The 23,885-nt window shown below is 41.9% G+C and overlaps 2 protein-coding genes across 3 annotated transcripts in view; both read left to right on the top strand.

Annotated features, from left to right (window-relative positions):
• Window positions 1-12,157, top strand: part of LOC115207090 (ethanolamine-phosphate cytidylyltransferase-like) — a 31,941-nt gene extending 19,784 nt beyond the window's left edge. For both annotated transcript variants that reach the window (XM_029774095.1, XM_029774089.1), the window contains exons 8-13: window positions 766-848; window positions 3,854-3,931; window positions 4,133-4,198; window positions 6,138-6,203; window positions 7,599-7,687; window positions 10,975-12,157. In XM_029774095.1, coding sequence (XP_029629955.1) covers window positions 766-848; window positions 3,854-3,931; window positions 4,133-4,198; window positions 6,138-6,203; window positions 7,599-7,687; window positions 10,975-11,089 — 497 coding nt within the window. In that variant the 3' untranslated portion in view covers window positions 11,090-12,157. The remainder of the gene's footprint in view (window positions 1-765; window positions 849-3,853; window positions 3,932-4,132; window positions 4,199-6,137; window positions 6,204-7,598; window positions 7,688-10,974) is intronic.
• Window positions 12,158-18,685: 6,528 nt separating this feature from the next.
• Window positions 18,686-23,885, top strand: part of LOC115207079 (guanine nucleotide-binding protein G(o) subunit alpha) — a 36,940-nt gene continuing 31,740 nt past the window's right edge. Inside the window, exons 1-2 of the mRNA XM_029774082.1 lie at window positions 18,686-18,854; window positions 19,009-19,153. Coding sequence (XP_029629942.1) covers window positions 18,816-18,854; window positions 19,009-19,153 — 184 coding nt within the window. The 5' untranslated portion in view covers window positions 18,686-18,815. The remainder of the gene's footprint in view (window positions 18,855-19,008; window positions 19,154-23,885) is intronic.

The following is a 23,885-nucleotide window of genomic DNA, read 5'->3' as shown; positions in this document are numbered from 1 at the left end:
TTTTTTCATCACCCTAAGCATGATGGGATGTTGATTGCTGAATGATCTCAGGAACCACACCATTGTGGAAGCACCTGCTTTCAATATACTTTGTATCCCTCATTTACTCAAGTGTTTCCTTTATTTTGTCAGTTACATGTACATAAGAATGGTTTGACTTGTTACTAAGGCCTTCTCTGACAGCTTTGAAGGCCCTGATGGTAGGATACATCAATGTCAGGTGACTCTATACACTCATATCTACCATGTTAGAGCAAAGAGTTGTTATTTTCTGACCATGTGACCTGACCAAGAAAAACTGGGCCATAGAAAGACAAACACTCCTCATGCTAGTGTAACTGATTTGAAATGGCTAGCTAGTTAGCGGGGCGCGCTCTAATAGCGTTTCAATCAGTGACGTCACTCGCTCTGCGACCTTGAAGTAGTTGTTCCCCTTGCTCTGCAAGGGCTGCGGCTTTTGTGGAGCGATGGGTAACGATGCTTCGTGGGAGGCAGTTGTTGATGTGTGCAGAGGGTCCCTGGTTCGAGCCCAGGTAGGGGTGAGGAGAGGGACGGAAGCTATACTGTTACACTACCTAGCTGCACTACACTTATGTGACGTAGATGTTCTGTATTTCTATAACTGGCTGGTCCTGTGGTCAGCCAAAACACCTGGGCCCAGTCATCTACAGTGTGTGGAGAGGTTTGAGATTATAGACTGGACTCAGAGGTCTAGTTTGTAGATACTATAGTTGTTGTTGTCGGCCTTGACCAATGTCTTCTCAGATATCGGCCATGTGGACTTCCTGGAGGCTGTTTCCAGGCTTTCAGACAAGCCATATGTTATAGTGGGGTTACACTTTGACCAGGTGAGTCTGACAAGCCATATGTTATAGTGGGGTTACTCTTTGACCAGGTGAGTCTGACAAGCCATATGTTATAGTGGGGTTACTCTTTGACCAGGTGAGTCAGACAAGCCATATGTTATAGTGGGGTTACACTTTGACCAGGTGAGTCTGACAAGCCATATGTTATAGTGGGGTTACTCTTTGACCAGGTGAGTCTGACAAGCCATATGTTATAGTGGGGTTACTCTTTGACCAGGTGAGTCTGACAAGCCATATGTTATAGTGGGGTTACTCTTTGACCAGGTGAGTCTGACAAGCCATATGTTATTGTGGGGTTACTCTTTGACCAGGCGAGTCTGACAAGCCATATATTATAGTGGGGTTACTCTTTGACCAGGTGAGTCAGACAAGCCATATGTTATAGTGGGGTTACACTTTGACCAGGTGAGTCTGACAAGCCATATGTTATAGTGGGGTTACTCTTTGACCAGGTGAGTCTGACAAGCCATATGTTATAGTGGGGTTACTCTTTGACCAGGTGAGTCTGACAAGCCATATGTTATAGTGGGGTTACTCTTTGACCAGGTGAGTCTGACAAGCCATATGTTATTGTGGGGTTACTCTTTGACCAGGTGAGTCTGACAAGCCATATGTTATAGTGGGGTTACTCTTTGACCAGGTGAGTCTGACAAGCCATACGTTATTGTGGGGTTACTCTTTGACCAGGTGAGTCTGACAAGCCATACGTTATAGTGGGGTTACACTTTGACCAGGTGAGTCTGACAAGCCATATGTTATTGTGGGGTTACACTTTGACCAGGTGAGTCTGACAAGCCATATGTTATAGTGGGGTTACACTTTGACCAGGTGAGTCTGACAAGCCATATGTTATAGTGGGGTTACTCTTTGACCAGGTGAGTCTGACAAGCCATATGTTATAGTGGGGTTACTCTTTGACCAGGTGAGTCTGACAAGCCATATGTTATAGTGGGGTTACTCTTTGACCAGATGAGTCTGACAAGCCATATGTTATAGTGGGGTTACTCTTTGACCAGGTGAGTCTGACAAGCCATATGTTATAGTGGGGTTACTCTTTGACCAGGTGAGTCTAACAAGCCATATGTTATAGTGGGGAATGAGTCAAAGGTAGACGTGGGGAGGTTAAAGTCACCCAGAACTGTGAGAGGTGAGCCATCCTCAGGAAAGGAACTTATCAAGACGTCAAGCTCATTGATGAACTCTCCAAGGGAACCTGGAGGGCGATAAATGATAAGGATGTTAAGCTTGAAAGGGCTGGTAACTGTGACAGCATGGAATTCAAATGAGGAGATAGACAGATGGGTCAGGGGAGAAAGAGAGAATGTCCACTTGGGAGAGATGAGGATTCCAGTGCCACCACCCCGCTGGCCAGATGCTCTCGGGGTATGCGAGAACACGTGGGCAGACGAGGAGAGAGCAGTAGGAGTAGCAGTGTTATCTGTGGTAATCCATGTTTCCGTCAGCGCCAGGAAGTCAAGGGGCTGGAGGGTAGCATAGGCTGAGATGAACTCTGCCTTGTTGGCCGCAGACCGGCAGTTCCAGAGGCTGCTGGAGACCTGGAACTCCACGTGGGTCGTGCGCGCTGGGACCACCAGGTTAGAGTGGCAGCGGCCACGCGGTGTGGAGCGTTTGTATGGCCTGTGCAGAGGGGAGAGAACAGGGATAGACAGACACATAGTTGACAGGCTACAGAAGAGGCTACGCTAATGCAAAGGAGATTGGAATGACAAGTGGACTACACGTCTCGAATGTTCAGAAAGTTAAGCTTACGTTGCAAAAATCTTATTGACTAAAATGACGAAGATGATACAGTACAGCTGGCTGGTGAAGTAGGCTAGCTAGCAGTGGCTGCGTTGTTGACTTTGTTTGAACGTGTAGCTGGCTAGGTAGCCTCGATAGTTTCAGTACTACACCTTATCATGATACAAAAGCAACTATGTAGCTAGCTAACATAACACTAATCAAGACGTTCCTTTGTAATGTATTTAGTTTCTAGAATGCTGCTCTTTGACCAGGTGAGTCTGACAAGCCATATGTTATAGTGGGGTTACTCTTTGACCAGGTGAGTCTGACAAGCCATATGTTATAGTGGGGTTACTCTTTGACCAGGTGAGTCTGACAAGCCATATGTTATAGTGGGGTTACTCTTTGACCAGGTGAGTCTGACAAGCCATATGTTATAGTGGGGTTACTCTTTGACCAGGTGAGTCTGACAAGCCATATGTTATAGTGGGGTTACTCTTTGACCAGGTGAGTCTGACAAGCCATATGTTATAGTGGGGTTACTCTTTGACCAGGTGAGTCTGACAAGCCATATGTTATAGTGGGGTTACTCTTTGACCAGGTGAGTCTGACAAGCCATATGTTATAGTGGGGTTACACTTTGACCAGTTGAGTCTGACAAGCCATATGTTATAGTGGGGTTACTCTTTGACCAGTTGAGTCTGACAAGCCATATGTTATAGTGGGGTTACTCTTTGACACAATCTGGTCTATTGTCTCCTCAGTTCAGCTGTAAAATAGATCATTTAGGCTGGGATTTATAGGTCTAATGCAGCCATGTATATATCAATAAGTATACATTCTGGGTAACAGTTACTGTAATAATTGTGCATTAAAATGGACAAAAATGGCTTTTCAGCAAAAAACTATTTCTCAAGCAAGAATTTTGCAAGGCCTGTCTAGGAGTGGTCTCAGTGGGGAGAGGAAAATGTAAAACTAGCTGTTATTGACAGAGAGGTTTGGAACTCTTTGTTATTGGTCTATTAACCAATTTACCGCCTGGTGATGGCTATCAAAGGCAATGATCCCACAATGTTCTCGGCGATCCCATTCACGGTAAACGCTGCATATTTCGGCTCAATCAGAAATTGCCTTTAAAAACCACAATGCCTATAACCAACCCACTGTCAAATTAAATCCTGCCACTGATAGTGGAAATTTGCGTCATCTTATTCTTACTTTTGGATTTTGTGTGAATTTTTCAGGAGGTGAATCGCTACAAAGGGAAGAATTACCCCATTATGAACGTCCATGAGAGAACACTCAGTGTGCTGGCCTGTCGAGTAAGTTCTCTCTCCTTCTCTTTCATAAGAGATACTGTACATCTATTTTATAAGAGTCATTTTGTAAATTGTGTGTATGCGGGGCTCCCTTGTGAAAGAGACCTCGGTCTCAATGGGACTGTTAAAATAAAGGTCAAATAAAATGATGAGAAGTGTTGAGTATATTAATCTAATGTGCTTCTGTTCTGTTTCTGTCTATAGTATGTCTCTGAGGTGGTGATTGGTGCGCCTTATGCCGTCACGAGAGAGTTACTAGACCACTTCAAGGTAAGGGCTCAAGACTTGTTCTGCCGAGCCATTTGAACCAGGCTGAGCATGCTAAGATTTGTGGAAACTCCAAAGGTACAGTGGGTTAGTGTTGGGTCTCACCCTGCATGGTATCTACAGTGGGTTAGTGTTGGGTCTCACCCTGCATGGTATCTACAGTGGGTTAGTGTTGGGTCTCACCCTGCATGGTATCTACAGTGGGTTAGTGTTGGGTCTCACCCTGCATGGTATCTACAGTGGGTTAGTGTTGGGTCTCACCCTGCATGGTATCTACAGTGGGTTAGTGTTGGGTCTCACCCTGCATGGTATCTACAGTGGTGTCGTGTCTTTGGCTATGCCGGATTAAGTGATATGACATGCTAACTTATAAAATGATTTCTCTGTAATTAATATTACCTGATTAAGCTAATCATGTAAATGTAATTAACTAGAAAGTCGGGGCACCACGGAAGAACGTTTATAGAGCCGTTATCTTCCGAATAAACTCTTAAAATACTTAGTAATATTTTACATCGATAGCAGTCAATATTAACCCTTATCTTATTTTCAGTCTCATAATGAAAGTTGTAAATTCTTGGCTATCTTCACGAACCCTGGCTAACAAGTTGAATCAGCAATACAAAATTGGGTTTAATTATTTATTTACTAAATACCTGAACTAATCACACAGAATTACATATACACAGAATACAAATGATGTCATACAGAAAACGTCCTGGTGGACGGAACCTGTATCATGGCTGGTTACACAAAGGAAAGGGGGTTGGGCTTGAATGAAAGAGCGGGAAGATTTAGGAACAGAGAAACAGCAGCTATGCTATCGTAAATACATTATCTTATGCATTCTAAATTACCGCTCATTTGGAAAAGGAAAATGCAATAAACATTTACTCTGAGCTGCGCTTCGGTAGATTGGTCGTAGATGCTGGCCGGGTTGGCCAACAGATCTTCCGGTCCTTGGAAGAATGTCTCTGGTGGTAAATTAGATACATGGTGGTATCTTCGTCTGTCTGTTAGACTGGATCCGTCGTCCGTCCTTTCCTAGCCCACGTCTACAGCGGCCGCTGCTAACTCAACGGCTAGGAAGTATCACTTCTGTAGTAAATAAGCTCAAAGTTCATACCATTCGCCATCAAAGCTCACGCCGAGGTTGGCTTAGTTCTGTACTTGATATGGTTTAGTTGACATGTGTGTCCTTCTAACGTAGAGGCTGCAGACCTCCCGTACTGGAACCACTGGTTATCTTTTCGTCAAAGGCTTATATAGTGGAGAGGGGGAAGGATGTGTTTCATCGTTTATAACCCCTCCTCTTCACAGGGGTGGGCCACTGATCAAGCAGGTCACTTTCGGTATTAAAACTCAAATCTCTCATTTGGAAGCTAAAATTACATTTAATCTCCTAACAAACAATTTCAATATCAAACATTTCAATTGCATAACAATTCCATGTAACTAGAGGGTGTATACTTTCCCAGGTACAGTTTATGTCGTCCTGTCATCAGTCATAATGTCTCAGATAACAACGAACTGACATACATACTCATTACGTTCTCAAGCATATTTCCAACTGGTTTTATTACCAAAATATGGTTCCTTTTCCCCATTTGTTTGATGTTCCCAGACTCTCTATATTTAACACAGGCTATTCAAGTCCTTCAGTAGGGTCAGAGAGGGGAAGGGAGAAAGGTATTTATGGGGGGCGGGGTCATAAACCTTACCCACAGGCCAACGTCATGACAGTGGGTTAGTGTTGGGTCTCACCCTGCATGGTATCTACAGTGGGTTAGTGTTGGGTCTCACCCTGCATGGTATCTACAGTGGGTTAGTGTTGGGTCTCATCCTGCATGGTATCTACAGTGGGATAGTGTTGGGTCTCACCCTGCATGGTATCTACAGTGGGTTAGTGTTGGGTCTCATCATGCGTGGTCTACTTCTGCAGGTGGACCTTGTGTGTCATGGGAAGACAGAGGTGCATCCTGACAAAGACGGGTCTGACCCGTATGCCGTGAGTACCCTGCACCTTTTTCTGACACAACTCTGTTACTAAAAAACAATGTGCTGGTGCACTCCAATTGATACAAACTATAAGGCCATGGGGACTTGGTATAAGGTGCTCTTTGAAAGGGTAGACTATGACTGGCAGAAAACTACAAGGCCATGGGGACTTGGTATATTTTACATTTATGTAATTTAGCAGACGCTCTTATCCAGAGCAATTAGGGTAAAGTGACTTGCTCAAAAGGCACATCAACAGATTTTTCACCTAGTCAGCTCAGAGTGTAACGGTTGTCTAAAGGAGTAGACCAAGGTACAGCGTGGTAAGTGTTCATCTTGATATTTATTTTTACTCAGAACACTTAAACAAAATAATAAACAATGGTAAACCACCGTCACGTCTTGCAGGCTTACTGAGCAGTACAAAAATAAGACCCCACAACTCAAGGAGGGAAAAAGGGCTGTCTAAGTATGGTTCCCAATCAGAGACAACGATAGGCAGCTGCCTCTGATTGGAAACCATACCTGGCCAAAACATAGAAATATAAAACATAGAATGCCCACCCCACACCCTGACCTAACAAAATAGAGAAATAAAATGTCTCTCTCAGGTCAGGGCGTGACAGTACACCCCCCCCCCCCCAAAGGTGCGGACTCCCGGCCGCAAACCTGAACCTATAGGGGAGGGTCCGGGTGGGCATCTATTCTTGGCGGCGGCTCTGGTTCGGGGCGTAGCCCCCACTCCGCCCGCTGATCCTCCCGCTTCTGTGTCGCCGGAGGAACCAGACCGTGGCTCATCGCCGGAGGCTCTGCACTGCCGACCGCCGCTGAAGACTCCGGACTGCCGCTGGAGGCTCCAGACTGGGGAGCGTCGCTGGAGGCTCCGGACTGGGGAGCGTCGCTGGAGGCTCCGGACTGGAGAGCGTCGCTGGAGGCTCCGGACTGGAGAGCGTCGCTGGAGGCTCCGGACTGGGGAGCGTCGCTGTAGGTTCCGGACTCGTGACTGTCGCTGCAGGCTCCGTGCCTTTCGGTTACTGGCCCAATGCAATTAACCGCTACACTACCTGCCACCGTATAAGATGCTCTTTGAAAGGGTAGTGTATGACTAGCAGAAAACCAAAGGGGATAATGGCCACCACTTTAGTAAACAAAAAATGTTGGACAATTTATCATGGGGCTTACAGTACTTTTCCCATCAAGGCATTCTCACAGAAAAATGTAGGGATGAACTTCTTCATTTAAAAAGCCTTTGTAACCACTTAGAAACCAAGTAACAATGTATTTGGAAGACTAATATAATATACAGTATAGTATATAATAACATATGCCATTTTGCAAACTTTTATCCAAAGCGTGCAATGTCTAAGTGAATGTTTAAGTGTGGACTGTGTTTCTCTAAATGCAGGAGCCCAGAAAGAAAGGAATACTGCACACTGTGGACAGTATGAACAGCCTCACCACTGATAGTATTGTTCAGAGGATCATCAAAAACAGGTAAGGGCAGGAAGAAGTGAGATAACCTGGTATGTCACATCATCATGATAATATCTCTGTAGTTGTAATGATGTTAAGGTCACGTCATCATGATAATATCTCTGTAGTTGTAATGATGCTAAGGTCACGTCATCATGATAATATCTCTGTAGTTGTAATGATGCTAAGGTCACGTCATCATGATAATATCTCTGTAGTTGTAATGATGCTAAGGTCACGTCATCATGATAATATCTCTGTAGTTGTAATGATGCTAAGGTCACGTCATCATGATAATATCTCTGTAGTTGTAATGATGCTAAGGTCACGTCATCATGATAATATCTCTGTAGTTGTAATGATGCTAAGGTCACGTCATCATGATAATATCTCTGTAGTTGTAATGATGCTAAGGTCACGTCATCATGATAATATCTCTGTAGTTGTAATGATGCTAAGGTCACGTCATCATGATAATATCTCTGTAGTTGTAATGATGTTAAGGTCACGTCATCATGATAATATCTCTGTAGTTGTAATGATGTTAAGGTCACGTCATCATGATAATATCTCTGTAGTTGTAATGATGCTAAGGTCACGTCATCATGATAATATCTCTGTAGTTGTAATGATGCTAAGGTCACGTCATCATGGTAATATCTCTGTAGTTGTAATGATGTTAAGGTCACGTCATCATGATAATATCTCTGTAGTTGTAATGATGTTAAGGTCACGTCGTCATGATAATATCTCTGTAGTTGTAATGATGTTAAGGTCACATCATCATGATAATATCTCTGTAGTTGTAATGATGTTAAGGTCACATCATCATGATAATATCTCTGTAGTTGTAATGATGCTAAGGTCACGTCGTCATGATAATATCTCTGTAGTTGTAATGATGTTAAGGTCACGTCATCATGATAATATCTCTGTAGTTGTAATGATGCTAAGGTCACGTCATCATGATAATATCTCTGTAGTTGTAATGATGCTAAGGTCACGTCATCATGATAATATCTCTGTAGTTGTAATGATGCTAAGGTCACGTCATCATGATAATATCTCTGTAGTTGTAATGATGTTAAGGTCACGTCATCATGATAATATCTCTGTAGTTGTAATGATGCTAAGGTCACGTCATCATGATAATATCTCTGTAGTTGTAATGATGTTAAGGTCACGTCATCATGATAATATCTCTGTAGTTGTAATGATGCTAAGGTCACGTCATCATGATAATATCTCTGTAGTTGTAATGATGCTAAGGTCACGTCATCATGATAATATCTCTGTAGTTGTAATGATGCTAAGGTCACGTCATCATGATAATATCTCTGTAGTTGTAATGATGCTAAGGTCACGTCATCATGATAATATCTCTGTAGTTGTAATGATGCTAAGGTCACGTCATCATGATAATATCTCTGTAGTTGTAATGATGCTAAGGTCACGTCATCATGATAATATCTCTGTAGTTGTAATGATGCTAAGGTCACGTCATCATGATAATATCTCTGTAGTTGTAATGATGCTAAGGTCACGTCATCATGATAATATCTCTGTAGTTGTAATGATGCTAAGGTCACGTCATCATGATAATATCTCTGTAGTTGTAATGATGCTAAGGTCACGTCATCATGATAATATCTCTGTAGTTGTAATGATGCTAAGGTCACGTCATCATGATAATATCTCTGTAGTTGTAATGATGCTAAGGTCACGTCGTCATGATAATATCTCTGTAGTTGTAATGATGCTAAGGTCACGTCGTCATGATAATATCTCTGTAGTTGTAATGATGCTAAGGTCACGTCGTCATGATAATATCTCTGTAGTTGTAATGATGCTAAGGTCACGTCGTCATGATAATATCTCTGTAGTTGTAATGATGTTAAGGTCACGTCATCATGATAATATCTCTGTAGTTGTAATGATGCTAAGGTCACGTCATCATGATAATATCTCTGTAGTTGTAATGATGCTAAGGTCACGTCATCATGATAATATCTCTGTAGTTGTAATGATGCTAAGGTCACGTCATCATGATAATATCTCTGTAGTTGTAATGATGCTAAGGTCACGTCATCATGATAATATCTCTGTAGTTGTAATGATGCTAAGGTCACGTCATCATGATAATATCTCTGTAGTTGTAATGATGCTAAGGTCACGTCATCATGTAATATCTCTGTAGTTGTAATGATGCTAAGGTCACGTCATCATGATAATATCTTATGCTAAGGTCACGTCATCATGATAATATCTCTGTAGTTGTAATGATGCTAAGGTCACGTCATCATGATAATATCTCTGTAGTTGTAATGATGCTAAGGTCACGTCATCATGATAATATCTCTGTAGTTGTAATGATGCTAAGGTCACGTCATCATGATAATATCTCTGTAGTTGTAATGATGCTAAGGTCACGTCATCATGATAATATCTCTGTAGTTGTAATGATGCTAAGGTCACGTCATCATGATAATATCTCTGTAGTTGTAATGATGTTAAGGTCACGTCATCATGATAATATCTCTGTAGTTGTAATGATGCTAAGGTCACGTCATCATGATAATATCTCTGTAGTTGTAATGATGTTAAGGTCACGTCATCATGATAATATCTCTGTAGTTGTAATGATGCTAAGGTCACGTCATCATGATAATATCTCTGTAGTTGTAATGATGCTAAGGTCACGTCATCATGATAATATCTCTGTAGTTGTAATGATGCTAAGGTCACGTCATCATGATAATATCTCTGTAGTTGTAATGATGCTAAGGTCACGTCATCATGATAATATCTCTGTAGTTGTAATGATGCTAAGGTCACGTCATCATGATAATATCTCTGTAGTTGTAATGATGCTAAGGTCACGTCATCATGATAATATCTCTGTAGTTGTAATGATGCTAAGGTCACGTCATCATGATAATTTTGGGGAAAAGTAAAGAAAGTCACACACTATATTACTCCCAGTAACCTTTCTCTACTTTGTAAGTGTATGAACCATTTGTCTGAACCTGCACAGCATTTTGGGTATGTGTTTTCAGCTCCCACTATAAAATAATATAATAACACTATCTACCATTTAGCAGATTGTTTTATCCAAAGCGACTTACAGTCATGCACGCATACATTTTACGTACAGGTAGTCCCGGGAATCGAACCCACTATCCTGGTGTTGCAAGCATCATGCGGTACCAAGACATTCCAATTATACTATACTCTAAATCACAGAAGGGTAAATATTCCATGCGTTACCATACTATTGAAACCTCCCCTCTGTGTCCCCTGCGATGTAGGCTGCTGTTCGAGGCCAGGAACCAGAAGAAAGAGGCCAAAGAGATGGCTGTGATCCAGGCCATGAAGAGAAGAGAGGAGGAGAAGGGCAAGGAGAGAGCCCAGGCTGTGCTCTAGGACGACAGGCCCAAAGGATCACTCCCACCACGAGGAACTATTGACCACCCTCAGGGTCAATCTGAGACTGACTAAACCCAATACATCTAACCCCCACCACCAATGCAGAACAGTCAATCCACCTCACCTGTGTTCCAACTCCCAACCAACACCCTCCAGGTCACACTCTCCTTACCAACAGCCAGACAGCGAGCCTTTGTTTTCAACATGCAGTATTCTTACAATGGGAGTTCTGTTGTAGGTTTGACATGGTAACATGTTAGGTGAGGCTGTTTTCTTTGTCTTTATATCTTAATACAGGCTGAATGGATTTACATGTTCTTTATTTCTTATGGTTTCACAAACCACCCAAACAATATAGACCTCTCACTGTCTCCCATTCCCTCGCTGAGTTATAACCAGACAAGGATCAAGAAGGCCCAGCATAGTCACTGAGTTATAACCAGCCAGACAGAGAACCAAAAGTCCCAACATAGTCACTGAGTTATAACCAGACAAGGATCAAGAAGGCCCAGCATAGTCACTGAGTTATAACCAACCAGACAGGGAACCAGAAGGCCCAACATAGTCACTGAGTTATAACCAGCCAGACTGGGAACCAGAAGGCCCAACATAGTCACTGAGTTATAACCAGCCAGACAGAGAACCAGAAGTCCCAACATAGTCACTGAGTTATAACCAGACAAGGATCAAGAAGGCCCAGCATAGTCACTGAGTTATAACCAACCAGACAGGGAACCAGAAGGCCCAACATAGTCACTGAGTTATAACCAGCCAGACTGGGAACCAGAAGGCCCAACATAGTCACTGAGTTATAACCAGCCAGACTGGGAACCAGAAGGCCCAAAATAGTCACTGAGTTATAACCAGCCAGACAGAGAACCAGAAGGCCCAAAATAGTCACTGAGTTATAACCAGCCAGACTGGGAACCAGAAGGCCCAAAATAGTCACTGAGTTATAACCAGCCAGACTGGGAACCAGAAGGCCCAACATAGTCACTGACTTATAACCAGCCAGACTGGGAACCAGAAGGCCCAACATAGTCACTGAGTTATAACCAGACAGACTGGGGACCAGAAGGCCCAACATAGTCACTGAGTTATAACCAGACAGGGAACCAGAAGGCCCAACATAGTCACTGAGTTATAACCAGACAAGGAACCAGAAGGCCCAACATAGTCACTGAGTTATAACCAACCAGACAGAGAACCAGAAGGCCTAATATAGTCACTAAGTGATAAAGAGACAGGGAACCAGAAGGCCCAACAAAGTTACTGTGTTATAATCAGACAAGGAACCAGAAGGCCCAGCATAGTCACTGGGTTATAGCCAGCCAGACAGAGAACCAGAAGGCCTAATATAGTCACTAAGTGATAAAGAGACAGGGAACCAGAAGGCCCAACAAAGTTACTGAGTTATAATCAGACAAGGAACCAGAAGGCCCAGCATAGTCACTGGGTTATAGCCAGCCAGACAGAGAACCAGAAGGCCTAATATAGTCACTGACTTATAACCAGCCAGACAGGGAACCAGAAGGCCTAATATAGTCACTGAGTTATAACCAGCCAGACAGGGAACCAGAAGTCCCAACATAGTCACTGAGTTATAACTAGCCAGACAGAGAACCAGAAGGCCTAATATAGTCACTGAGTTATAACCAGCCAGACAGAGAACCAGAAGGCCTAATATAGTCACTGAGTTATAACCAGCCAGACAGAGAACCAGAAGGCCTAATATAGTCACTGAGTTATAACCAGCCAGACAGGGAACCAGAAGTCCCAAAATAGTCACTGAGTTATAACCAGCCAGACAGAGAACCAGAAGGCCTAATATAGTCTTGTGGAACTGGCTGTGCAAGTTAACGCCAGACTAATATTTGTTTTCTAAATAATTATCATAACGCAAGTTATTTTTCTTGGGGTTGATTGAGCTTTATTAAACAGGAGAATTATGAATTATTCATTTCTGGGAGAAATAGTGTGGTTAGGTTGAAGTCTGTCGGCCGAGGCTTGGACTTGTTGCTTTGGAGACCCACCAAACCACCTCTGCTGCTCCTCGCACAGCGATTATTGAACAACCAACACAATGGATGCATCCAAAATGGCACCCTTTTTCCTACAGTGAGGGAAAAAAGTATTTGATCCCCTGCTGATTTTGTACGTTTGCCCACTGACAAAGAAATGATCAGTCTATAATTTTAATGGTAGGTTTATTTGAACCGTGAGAGACAGAATAACAACAACAAAATCCAGAAAAACGCATGTCAAAAATGTTATAAATTGATTTGCATTTTAATGAGGGAAATAAGTATTTGACCCCTCTGCAAAACATGACTTAGTACTTGGTGGCAAAACCCTTGTTGGCATCACAGAGGTCAGACGTTTCTTGTAGTTGGCCACCAGGTTTGCACACATCTCAGGAGGGATTTTGTCCCACTCCTCTTTGCAGATCTTCTCCAAGTCATTAAGGTTTCGAGGCTGACGTTTGGCAACTCAAACCTTCAGCTCCCACCACAGATTTTCTATGGGATTAAGGTCTGAAGACTGGCTAGGCCACTCCAGGACCTTAATGTGCTTCTTCTTGAGCCACTCCTTTGTTGCCTTGGCCGTGTGTTTTGGGTCATTGTCATGCTGGATTACCCATCCACGACCCATTTTCAATGCCCTGGCTGAGGGAAGGAGGTTTTCACACAGGATTTGACAGTACATGGCCCCGTCCATCGTCCCTTTGATGCGGTGAAGTTGTCCTGTCCCCTTAGCAGAAAAACAACCCCAAAGCATAATGTTTCCACCTCCATGTTTGACGGTGGGGATGGTATTCTTGGGGTCATAGGCAGCATTCCTCCTCCTCCAAACACGGCGAGTTGAGTTGATGCCAAAGAGCTCCACTTTGGTCTCATCTGACCACAACACTTTCACCCAGTTGTCCTCTGAATCATTCAGATGTTCATTGGCAAACTTCAGACGGGCATGTATATGTGCTTTCTTGAGCAGGGGGACCTTGCAGGCGCTGCAGGATTTCAGTCCTTCATGGCGTAGTGTGTTACCAATTGTTTTCTTGGTGACTATGGTCCCAGCTGCCTTGAGATCATTGGCAAGATCCTCCCGTGTAGTTCTGGGCTGATTCCTCACCGTTCTCATGATCATTGCAACTCCACGAGGTGAGATCTTGCATGGAGCCCCAGGCCGAGGGAGAGTGACAGTTCTTTTGTGTTTCTTCCATTTGCGAATAATCGCAACAACTGTTGTCACCTTCTCACCAAGCTGCTTGGCGATGGTCTTGTAGCCCATTCCAGCCTTGTGTAGGTCTACAATCTTGTCCCTGACATCCTTGGAGAGCTCTTTGGTCTTGGCCATGGTGGAGAGTTTGGAATCTGATTGATTGATTGCTTCTGTGGACAGGTATCTTTTATACAGGTAACAAACTGAGATTAGGACCACTCCCTTTACGAGTGTGCTCCTAATCTCAGCTCGTTACCTGTATAAAAGACACCTGGGAGCCAGAAATCTTTCTGATTGAGAGGGGGTCAAATACTTATTTCCCTCATTAAAATGCAAATCAATTTATAACATTTTTGACATGCGTTTTTCTGGATTTTTTTGTTGTTATTCTGTCTCTCACTGTTCAAATAAACCTACCATTAAAATTATAGACTGATCATTTCTTTGTCAGTGGGCAAATGTACAAAATCAGCAGGGGATCAAATACTTTTTTCCCTCACTGTATATAGTGCACTCTTTTTAACATGGATCTGATGGTCAACAGTAATGCATTAAATAGGGAATAGGGTGTCATTTCGGATGCAGCCGTTGTCATTCTCCAAGGGACTGTTGCTGCTGTCATCGTGGCAATGGGCTGATCCCCTCACAACTTACAGTCCTATCTTATCTATCTCTGTATATGTACTGTATGTATGTATATGTACTGTATGTATGTACTGTATGTATGTATTATAAATTAATATGTATTATAAAATTTATATTAACCAGGAGAACTCTCTGGAAGATGTTGAAACCACTAGAGGTGTTCAGGGATGGGTTTGAAAATGTACCATTTCTGTGAGAGCCGATTGATCGATTTCACCTTGGGACAAGCTGAGGTCATTAATGATTCAAGCTTTCTATCAGAGGCTACCCTCAGCTTTCGGACAGTTTTAATCACTTTCTAGAAGAGAAACGGAATTAAATATTACACTCTTAGAAAAAAGGCTTCCAAAAGGCTTATTCGGCTATGCCCATAGGAGAACCCTTTTGGGTTCCAAATAGAACCCTTTTTGGTTCCATTTTGAATCCAGGTAGAACCCTTTTGGCAACCCAAAAAGTTTCTACCTGGAACCAAAAAGGGTACTTCAAAGGGTTCTCCTATGGGGACAGCTGAAGAACCATTTTGGGTTCTATATAGCACCTTTTGTGTAGATGGGCCAACCTCTGGGACCTCATGTAGATAATACTACAAGAACGTATTGACTGGAAAGCCTTGGAACTGTTCTATGTTATAGAATGAATCTATAATATAGATAGAACTGTTCTCCACTACAACAAATGCAAACTATTATTCCAGGACCCATTGCCCAACCTTTGAGCGCAGTTCTTGTTTTAACCACAGCAGGTCACTCTTCCTCTGTAAAAGACACTTATCCTTGCACATTCTGGTAGAGCACTGAACTGAGTTTTAACAAGATGCTTTTAATGGCAAATTATTTTAAACGTTAGGAGATTATGAAATATGTACGGTGCTGTTAACTTAGATAAACTAATGACCTTTTACTGTCATCTGATCAAAAGTCTTAATCAAACCTCTGGAGAGAAAAAAATCACCATTTCAAAACGTTAATCGGATTAAATACTATATTTTTCATAAATGTATATTTTTCAGTCAGACCACCTCGACATGAACTCTGGTTGATTTCATATGTTTCAAAAGCATATAAAACGTTGTCTGTCTATAAAGTTGGAATGTATTCAATGTACTGTATAGGCTACAGTGTTATCCTATGTTATTGACAACTCTGATCTTCTAAATGACAAACGCTGTGGAATTTGGTACAGTATATTATCATTGTTAATAACAACTCCATCTGAAAAACTGTGTTGGTCATCTTGACTTTGTCTCAGTATTTTAAAAACAATTTTACGAATAGAAGGTGTGTTAGGGTGATATTGTTTGCTGCCTAGTTGTTCTTAAAGGATCAATTTACAGCAAAAATATATATATATATTTTGTATTTTGTTAATTAGACCATGCATGTCAGCAGTTAAGGTCTCTATTCAATCAGTATCGTGGAAATTCAGTGGTACAGCGTGGTTGAAATTTAAAGGCAATGTTCCCGCGTTAGCAGAGACTGCATTCACGGTAAAAGCTGCATATGTCGGCTCAATCGGAAATTACCTGTTAATTTCGATCAGGCAATCTGTAACACTTCTGCAATACAGATTGAAAAGAGCCCGAAGTTTTCAAGATAGGGAACTTTAGCTAAAAATAAAAGTGTGATGATGGTGCGATTTGCATCATCACACTTTTAGCTTTTTACTAAAAGTGCTCTATCTTGACAACTTAGGGTCTTGCACCATATCTACAGTGGACTAATGAGCAAAATACTTGAAGATGATTTGAGTAAAGTGATCATTATAGGCAAAGGCATTATAAAGGTAATCATCATCATTCATTAAAGAGTATGAGGTCATGTGTTGAACAGATAGGTGGACCTTTGATCAGCCGAAATTACGGTCAAATTGCATCTATCAATCACTTCACACTACTAAGTCGGGAAATGTCAGTTTATTACTTTGACCATTTTTAATTATCCCGAGCCTAATTAGTATGCAGTGTATCCTCATTCCTCATACAGAAAAGTGATATATTGAATATACAGTGGAGAATTAACACTTTCTATGAAGTAAGTCAACATTTGTACAATGCTTTATATTATAATATCCTTTATAATGCGTTATGACACTGACTATACACTGAGTGTACAAAATATTACGTTCCTAATATCTTGTTGCACCCCCTTTTGCCCTCAGAACAGCCTCAATTCGTTGGGGATGGACTCTACAAGGTGTTGAAAGCGTTCCACAAGGATGCTGGCCCATGTTGACTCCAATGCTTCCCACAGTTGGGTCAAGTTGGCTGGATGTCCTTTGGGTGGTGGACCAGTCTTGATACACATGGAAAACTTGAGCGTGGAAAACCCAGCAGCATTGCAGTTCTTGACACACTCAAACCGGTGCGCCTGGCACCTACTACCATACCCCGTTCCAAGTCACTTAAATATTTTGTCTTGCCCATTCACCCTCTGAACGGCACATATACTCAATCCATGTCTCAAGTAGTACAAATCCTTCTTTAACCTGTCTCCTCACCTTCATCTGCACTGATTGAAGTGGATTTAACAAGTGACATCAATAAGGGATCATAGCTTTCACCTGGATAGTGTGTGTCATGGAAAGAGCAGGTGTTCCTAATGTTTTGTAAGCATCTATAATAGGGAAGGGAAACGGAATAACTCATAAGTGGTGATAAAACTCTGTATGATGTTTTATTGATAATTGACTATAATGAGTTATAAGGCTATAATGCATAATGTATTATTATAGCCATACTTGTTTGGAAACACAGACAATATAGTTTTTAGACACATTGTTATACTGTAGCGATCCTGCTATATGAGCCACTTTACAATTCCCAACAATTCAGTTAACCCTATTGACGCAATGCATAGGGTTTCACGCCAGTCTGACACCAATGTTTGCTACATTGGTGTCAGAAGTGGGATGGCGGCTGTGAGGTCATCGGAGCTCACGGGCCTGGACATGTGAGGGGTTAGAGTAGCAATCCTCGCTATATGAGTCAGGTTACAATTTACACCGTTTCTATTGTTTCATCGTTTTTAAACACCTCGATCACACCTACATCGTTATTGCGCAAAAATGGTACGCAGCATCATCTGGATGTGTGCAACAAAAGTTTAACATTCACCTGCTACCATTTCTGTCAAACCATCTACGCATACAATTTGATGCATATGTTCGACAAATCCAATGTATGCACCACACAGAACACACTGTAACGCAATGCTGCAAGGTAAACACAGTGTTCCATTGTAAATTAATGTACTTCTGGTGTCCCAAAACACTAAAATGATATCCGTGTGATCGAGGCGTTACAGTGGCAATCAGCAGTTAAAACAATAACAAAACACGTCCCCGCCCCTGGTTCAGTAAACAGCTGAGGAATGGGGCTGGAGAAATGGAACCACTCAAATTCATAGACAGCTATGGATGCAAGGACTGACCATTCATGATGTAAACATTCTAGTTTTAACCATGTTGAGGCTATATAGTGGTTTGTTTTACAAGAGCACGTAATGTATCATAAAGCTTATTATACAGCACTATGCATGTGTTTGTTTAAATAAAGTGATCAACTTAGTTATAGAACACTGTAATAGGTATTTGTAGGCTTTAATTAAGTTTCGCTTCAGTCTCGCGCGCGTGATTGGTTTCTTCATGAAATGAGCACGGATCTTCACTAATAATGCACAGGTGTTATGTGTTAGGTCACCTCCCATGTGTAACATTTAACCATTGAGTAGTATAGCCTATAGAAATTAACTGGACATATTCCCTGTTCTTTAGGCTTACCTCATTTCTCTTTATCTCGTGTTGTATTTTCAGCCCCAGTTTGTAGCAAACGTTGAACTCTATGCGGTAGGCTACCTCAAAGATGTTCCGCTTTTTCAATATTCTGCCAGCTCCTCTGCAGGTATATCAAAATGTTGTCTTTGTTTGTGTTTAATGTGTAAACCTCATTTGTTTTCAATACATTTTAAATCAAGCAAACATCTCCGGACAGTCGTAATGCGACATTCTAATAGAACATACTGTATCTTCGACTAAAATTGACATTTCAAACCTAGATGTGCGTGAGATCAATTTGCATTCACCCCGTACCCGACGTTACTGAGGATGAGAAAAGGGCGAAAATTCAAAGCTCTAATATAGAACGAGATTTGTTTGAACAAGCCAAGCTTGAGGTGAACGTGATCAAAATATTGCTACTTGGTAAGTTTGTGTGCGTGCGGTGTGTATGTGTTGCAACAACCTGGTCTCAGAATGTTGTATTATTCTGTATGGAAATCCGAGACACTTAAGTACGATATGTTATCTTTGGTATGGTTAATTGAGACCGATGCAAAATTGAAAGGAGTTTGGCTGGGTGGGTATAATGCAAATTTCTAGAAATCCAAATGGATAATTATCATTTAGGCTACTTTTGAACTACTTTTTATCTACTTTGCATGTTAGCTAACCCTTCCCAATTATGTACAGTACTAAAGAAAAAATACTTTGAAGTAGGCCCTACTACTGTAGTTATTTTGTGGTATCTGTACTTTTATATTTTTGACTACTTTTACTCCACTACATTCCTAAAGAAAATAATGTACTTTTTACTCCGTACATGTTCCCTGACAAAGTACTCTTTACGTTTCGAATGTTTAGCAGGACAAGTGTCCAATTCACACTTATCAAGAGAACATCCCTGGTCATCTCCTGCCTCTGATCTGGTGGACTCACTAAACACAAATGCTTTGTTTGTAAATGTATGAGTGTTGGTGCTGTGTTTGCTTAATGAGGAATTTAAAATTATATATATATACTTTTGATACTTAGTTACACTGCAGAAATTGCTCCGCCATTGGTTGCTAAAACTGTAATACACTGAACAAAAATATGAATGTGATATGCAACCATTTCAAAGATTTTACTGAGTTACAGGAAATCAGTCAATTTTAAATAAATTCATTAGGCCCTAATCTATGGATTTCACATGACTGGGAATACAGATATGCATCTGTTGGTCACATACCTTAAAAAAAAGGTAGGGCCGTGGATCAGAACCAGTCAGTATTTGGTGTGACCACCATTTTCCTCATGCAGTGCAACACATCTCCTTCGCTTAGAGTTGATCAGGCTGTTGATTGTGGAATGTTGTCCCACTCCTCTTCATGGCTGTGCAAAGTTGCTGAATATTGGTGGGAACTTGAACATGCTGTTGATCCAGAGCATCACAAACATGCTCAATGGGTGACATTTCTGGTGAGTAAAGTCTGGTGAGTATGCAGGCCATGGAAGAACTGGGGCATTTTCAGCTTTCAGGAATTGTGTAAAGATCCTTGCTACATGGGGCCGTGCAGTATCATGTTGAAACATGAGGTGATGGCGGCGGAAGAATGGTATGACAATGGGCCTCGGGATCTCTTCATATTCAAATTGCCATCGATAAATTGCAATCGTGTTCGCTGTCCATAGCTTATGACTGCCCATACCATAACCCCACCACCGCTGGGGCACTCTGTTCCCAACGTTGACAACCACAAACCGCTCGCCCACACAACGCCATACACACTGTCTGCCATCTGCCCGGTACAGTTGAAACTGGGATTCATCCGTGAAGAGCACACCATTCCATCGTGCCAGTGTCCATCGAAGGTGAGCATTTGCCCACTGAAGTAGGTTACGGTGCTGAACTGCAGCCAGGTCAAGACCCCGGTGAGGACGATGAGCATGCTGATGAGCTTCCCTGAGACAGTTTCTGGCAGTTTGTGCAGAAATTCATAGATTGTGCAAACCTACAGTTTAATCAGCTGTCCGGGTGGCTGGTCTCAGACGATCCCGCAGGTGAAGAAGCCGGATCTGGAGGTCCTGGCCTGGCGGGGTTACACGTGGTCTGCAGTTGTGAGGCCAGGTGGACATACTGCCAAATTCTCTAAAACAATGTAGGAGGCGGCTTATGGTATAGAAATGACCATTACATTCTCTGGAAACAGCTCTGGTGGACATTCCTGCAGTCAGCATGCCAATTGCATGGCTTGTGGTTAGAGGGTTTGGCCAGTAACTGGAAGGTTGCTGGATTGAATCCACGAGCTGACAAGGTAAAAATCTGTCGTTCTGACCCTGAGCAAGGTAGTTAACCCACTGTTCCCCAGGCACCGAAGATGTTGATTAAGGCAGCCCCCCACACCTCTCTGATTCAGAGGGGTTGGGTTAAATGCGGAAGACGCATTGCAGTTGAATACATTCTGTTAATCACCACATCCTCATCGGCAGACTTAGTAGCCTTGGTTTCTCTAACGATTGCGTCGGCTGGTTCACCAACTACTTCTCTGACAGAGTTCAGTGTGTCAAATCGGAGGGCCTATTGTCTGGACCTCTGGCAGTCTCTATGGGGGTACCACAGGGTTCAATTCTTGGGCCAACTCTTTTCTCTGTATACATAAATGATGTCGCTCTTGCTGCTGGTGAATCTCTGATCCACCTCTACGCAGACGACACCATTCTGTATACTTCTGGCCCTTCTTTGGACACTGTGTTAACAACCCTCCAGACGAGCTTCAATGCCATTCAACTCTCCTTCCGTGGTCTCCAACTGCTCCTAAACACAAGTAAAACTAAATGCATGCTCTTCAACCGATCGCTGCCTGCACCTGCCCGCCCATCCAGCATAACTTCTCTGGACGGTTCTAACTTAGAATTTGTGGACAACTACAAATACCTAGGTGTCTGGTTAGACTGTAAACTCTCCTTCCAGACTCACATCAATCATCTCCAATCCAAAGTGAAATCTAGAATTGGCTTCCTATTTCGCAACAAAGCATCCTTCACTCATGCTGCCAAACATACCCTCGTAAAACTGACCATCCTACCAATCCTCGACTTCGGCGATGTCATTTACAAAATAGCCTCCAATACCCTACTCAACAAGCTGGATGCAGTCTATCACAGTGCCATCCGTTTTGTCACCAAAGCCCCATATACAACCCACCACTGCGACCTGTATGCTCTCGTTGGCTGGCCTTCACTTCATAATCGTCGCCAAACACATTGGCTCCAGGTCATCTACAAGACCCTGCTAGGTAAAGTCCCCCCTTATCTCCGCTCACTGGTCACCATAGCAGCACCCACCTGTAGCACGCGCTCCAGCAGGTATATCTCTCTGGTCACCCCTAAAGCCAACTCCTCCTTTGGTCGTCTCTCCTTCCAGTTCTCAGCTGCCAACGACTGGAACGAACTACAAAAATCTCTAAAACTGGAAACACTTATCTCCCTCACTAGCTTTAAGCACCAGCTGTCAGAGCAGCTCACAGATCTCTGCACCTGTACATAGCCCATCTTTAATTTAGCCCAAACTACTACCTCTTCCCCTACTGTATTTATTTATTTTGCTCCTTTGCACCATATTATTTATATTTTAACTTAACTTTCTTCAAACTTCAAATCTACCATTCCAGTGTTTTTCTTGCCATACTTTATTTACTTTGCCACCATGGCATTTTTTTGCCTTTACCTCCCTTATCTCACATCATTTGCTCACATTGTATATAGTCTTATTTTTTTTTTTCTACTGCATCATTGATTGTATGTTGTTTTACTCCATGTGTAACTCGGTGTTTTTGTATGTTGTCGAACTGCTTTGCTTTATCTTGGCCAGGTCGCAATTGTAAATGAGAACCTGTTCTCAACTTGCCTACCTGGTTAAATAAAGGTGAAATAAATAAATTAATAAATAAATAAATAAACATTGTTGGACAACTGACTAAATATCCCCCCTTTCCCCTCAACTTGCGACATCTGTGGCATTGTCAAAACTGCAAATTCTTTAGATAAGCATTGTATTGTCCCCAGCACAAGGGCACCTGTGTAATGATGCTGTTTAATCAGATTCTTGATATGCCACACCTGTCAGGTGGATGGATTATCTTGGCAAAGGAGACGTGCTCATTAACAGGGATGTACTAAATTCGATAGAAATAAGCTTTTTGTGTGTGGGACATTTCTGGGATCTTTTACTTCAGCTAATGAAACATGGCACCAACACTTTACGTGTTACGTTTTTGTATTTTTGTAGTTTGCCTAATTTCAGTTTAACAAAACAAGCTGCTCTAGTGTAGAGAATCATTCAACCATCTAAATCCTTGTGAAATATATTTTCCATAATCAAAAAGTTATTTTAGCCATTTGAAGATGCAAAAGAACAGATCTACCGCTTCTTAGACTTGCGTTCAAGTAGAGTAATAGATCTATAACTCATATTTCTACAGTGTGAATTTGGCCAGGTCACCCAAAAAGTTACAGCAATTACATTTACTTTTGATAATTAAGCCTATTTAAAACCAAATACTGACTTTTTCACTCAGTACTATTTTACTGGGTGACTCACTTTTACTTGAGTCATTTTCGATTAAGGTATCTTTACTTTTATTCAAGTATGAAGGTTGGGTATTTTTCCACCACTGACCCTGACCTTAACCATTTTAGCTACCCCTTTGCCTAACCTTAACCCTTTAACCTAACTCCTAAACTTAACCCTAACCTTATAATGCAAATGGTTGCTAGATAATTCAGAATCTCACCATGTACAATTTTAGCTAATTGTCAACTTTTTAACTACTTGATATTTTGCAGCTACGAGCATGTTAGCTATCCCTTCCCATAACCTTAACCCTTTAGAGTTTAATTCCTAAACTTGTTTAAAGTTAGCGAGCTAGCTAACCTTAGCCACCTACCTGGAATTTGTAACATATGAAATGTTTTGCAGAGTCGTAACATATTGCATGCTTTTTATGAATTCGTAACATGTAAATAAAATGTTAATTCTAAACATATCATACGAAATGGGTGATGGACATTCACAAATGAATACATACCATACGAAACGTAACATATCATACTAAATGTGGTGTCTTGGATTTATGTACAAAAAAATACGAAATGCTCTGAGACCAGTTTGGTTGCA

This window comes from Salmo trutta, chromosome 1 (genome assembly GCF_901001165.1).
Source record: "Salmo trutta chromosome 1, fSalTru1.1, whole genome shotgun sequence".
NCBI classification, from domain to species: Eukaryota; Metazoa; Chordata; class Actinopteri; order Salmoniformes; family Salmonidae; genus Salmo; species Salmo trutta.
The sequence above is the reverse complement of the archived record's forward strand: the minus strand, read 5'-3'. Positions and strand labels throughout refer to the sequence as shown.